The sequence below is a fragment of the Episyrphus balteatus genome, chromosome 3, assembly GCF_945859705.1.
Source record: "Episyrphus balteatus chromosome 3, idEpiBalt1.1, whole genome shotgun sequence".
Lineage (NCBI taxonomy): Eukaryota > Metazoa > Arthropoda > Insecta > Diptera > Syrphidae > Episyrphus > Episyrphus balteatus.
Window position 1 is genome coordinate 30383195 of NC_079136.1, and position 1274 is coordinate 30384468.

The 1274-nt window shown below is 28.4% G+C and overlaps 1 protein-coding gene across 2 annotated transcripts; it reads left to right on the forward strand.

Annotated features, from left to right (window-relative positions):
* Positions 1–617, forward strand: LOC129913572 (uncharacterized). 2 transcript variants are annotated; one of them, XM_055992319.1, is made up of 3 exons: positions 1–186; positions 273–431; positions 505–617. In XM_055992319.1, exons 1-3 carry the CDS (start codon positions 66–68, stop codon positions 522–524), a joined length of 300 nt encoding a protein of 99 aa, XP_055848294.1. In that variant the 5' UTR covers positions 1–65; the 3' UTR covers positions 525–617. The 2 variants fall into 2 exon arrangements, with proteins under 2 accessions (XP_055848294.1, XP_055848293.1); XM_055992318.1 differs by having other exon boundaries at positions 3–186; positions 264–431.
* The last annotated feature ends 657 nt before the right edge of the window (positions 618–1274 follow it).

Here is a 1274-nt window from a genome sequence, read left to right on the forward strand (position 1 = left end):
ATCATTTAAATATGTTGATTCGGAACTGAATTTATTTCTTCGTAGTCTTCAGCAAGAGCAGCAATATGATCACCTCGAAAATTATTATGGTTGCGTTAGTTGTTTTGACTATATTAGCATTTGTAAGGGCCCGTAACATCGTGAACACTGTTCAAGATCCTTTTTCATCGGAAATGTTTTCTAAAGGTAAAATTAAATATTGTTTTACATTAAGAAACAATTATGTATTATCAATTTTAATATTTGTTGTTTTGAAATTCCAGAAATTGCAGTACATAGTAACCGTCACTCTAGAGGCCTAAACGATCTCTTCGATTGCGATAAAAGTGCGGCAGGTGTTTGGAAGTGTATCGGTTTATGTGCTGGAATGAGTCTAGCTGGAATGACAGGTGAATGCATACATGGAAGATGCGAGTGCAGAGAAGTTGTTGGTAAGTAATGTAAATTTTGTATATTTTTAAGTATAAATTATTTATGCTTTTTTTTAAATTTTCTTTAATATAGTGCCTGGATTTGGTCCGTAAATTAATGACTCAAATTGTATGTGAGTTTCAGAAATAAAAAACTGTAAAACTAAAAAAATTGTATTGTGTTTCGATGAAAAATGTAAAAAAAAATGTTCTATGAAAAATTTTAAAAACCTGTGGTATAAAAAAAACATAATTAACTTTATTCTGATTATTGATCTGATCTTGATATTTTAGTACCATTATTAAATCTTAATATTAGTTACAAAAAAATATTTAAATTTGTGCAACGGAACAGCTAGTTCTAAATTTTCACATCTTTATCATATCATTTCAATGACAAATTGAGGTTTTTTTTCTCGTTAGATAAATGCAACCTTATCAAAAATGGTGGTAGGTTCGTTTTCGAATTTGAGTTGCATTCCCAATCTAACTGGCCAGCGAAAAACATTCAATATTTATGTTGGATGCATTTTTATCAATACAAATTTTATCTTTTAAATTGGTAATTGGCAAATTGTAAAATAAATTTTTTTTCTACTTTGCGTTAAATAAAAAAAAGTTCAAATATTTTTTCATTTTTTAATATTTCACTTAAAAAGAATATTGCAATTTTAGTCCACCAAAACGTAATATGATGAAACAAAAATACACTGAACAAAAAAGGCAATATTTAGGGAATTGGTTGCGGTAGAGCATTTTTCTATTGTTTTTAAGAACAGTCATAAGTGTAGCTATCAGCCATTTCAGGCTTATTCATTCTTAACCGGACACCCTGTATACATTTATACAAAATCTCTTTGAATA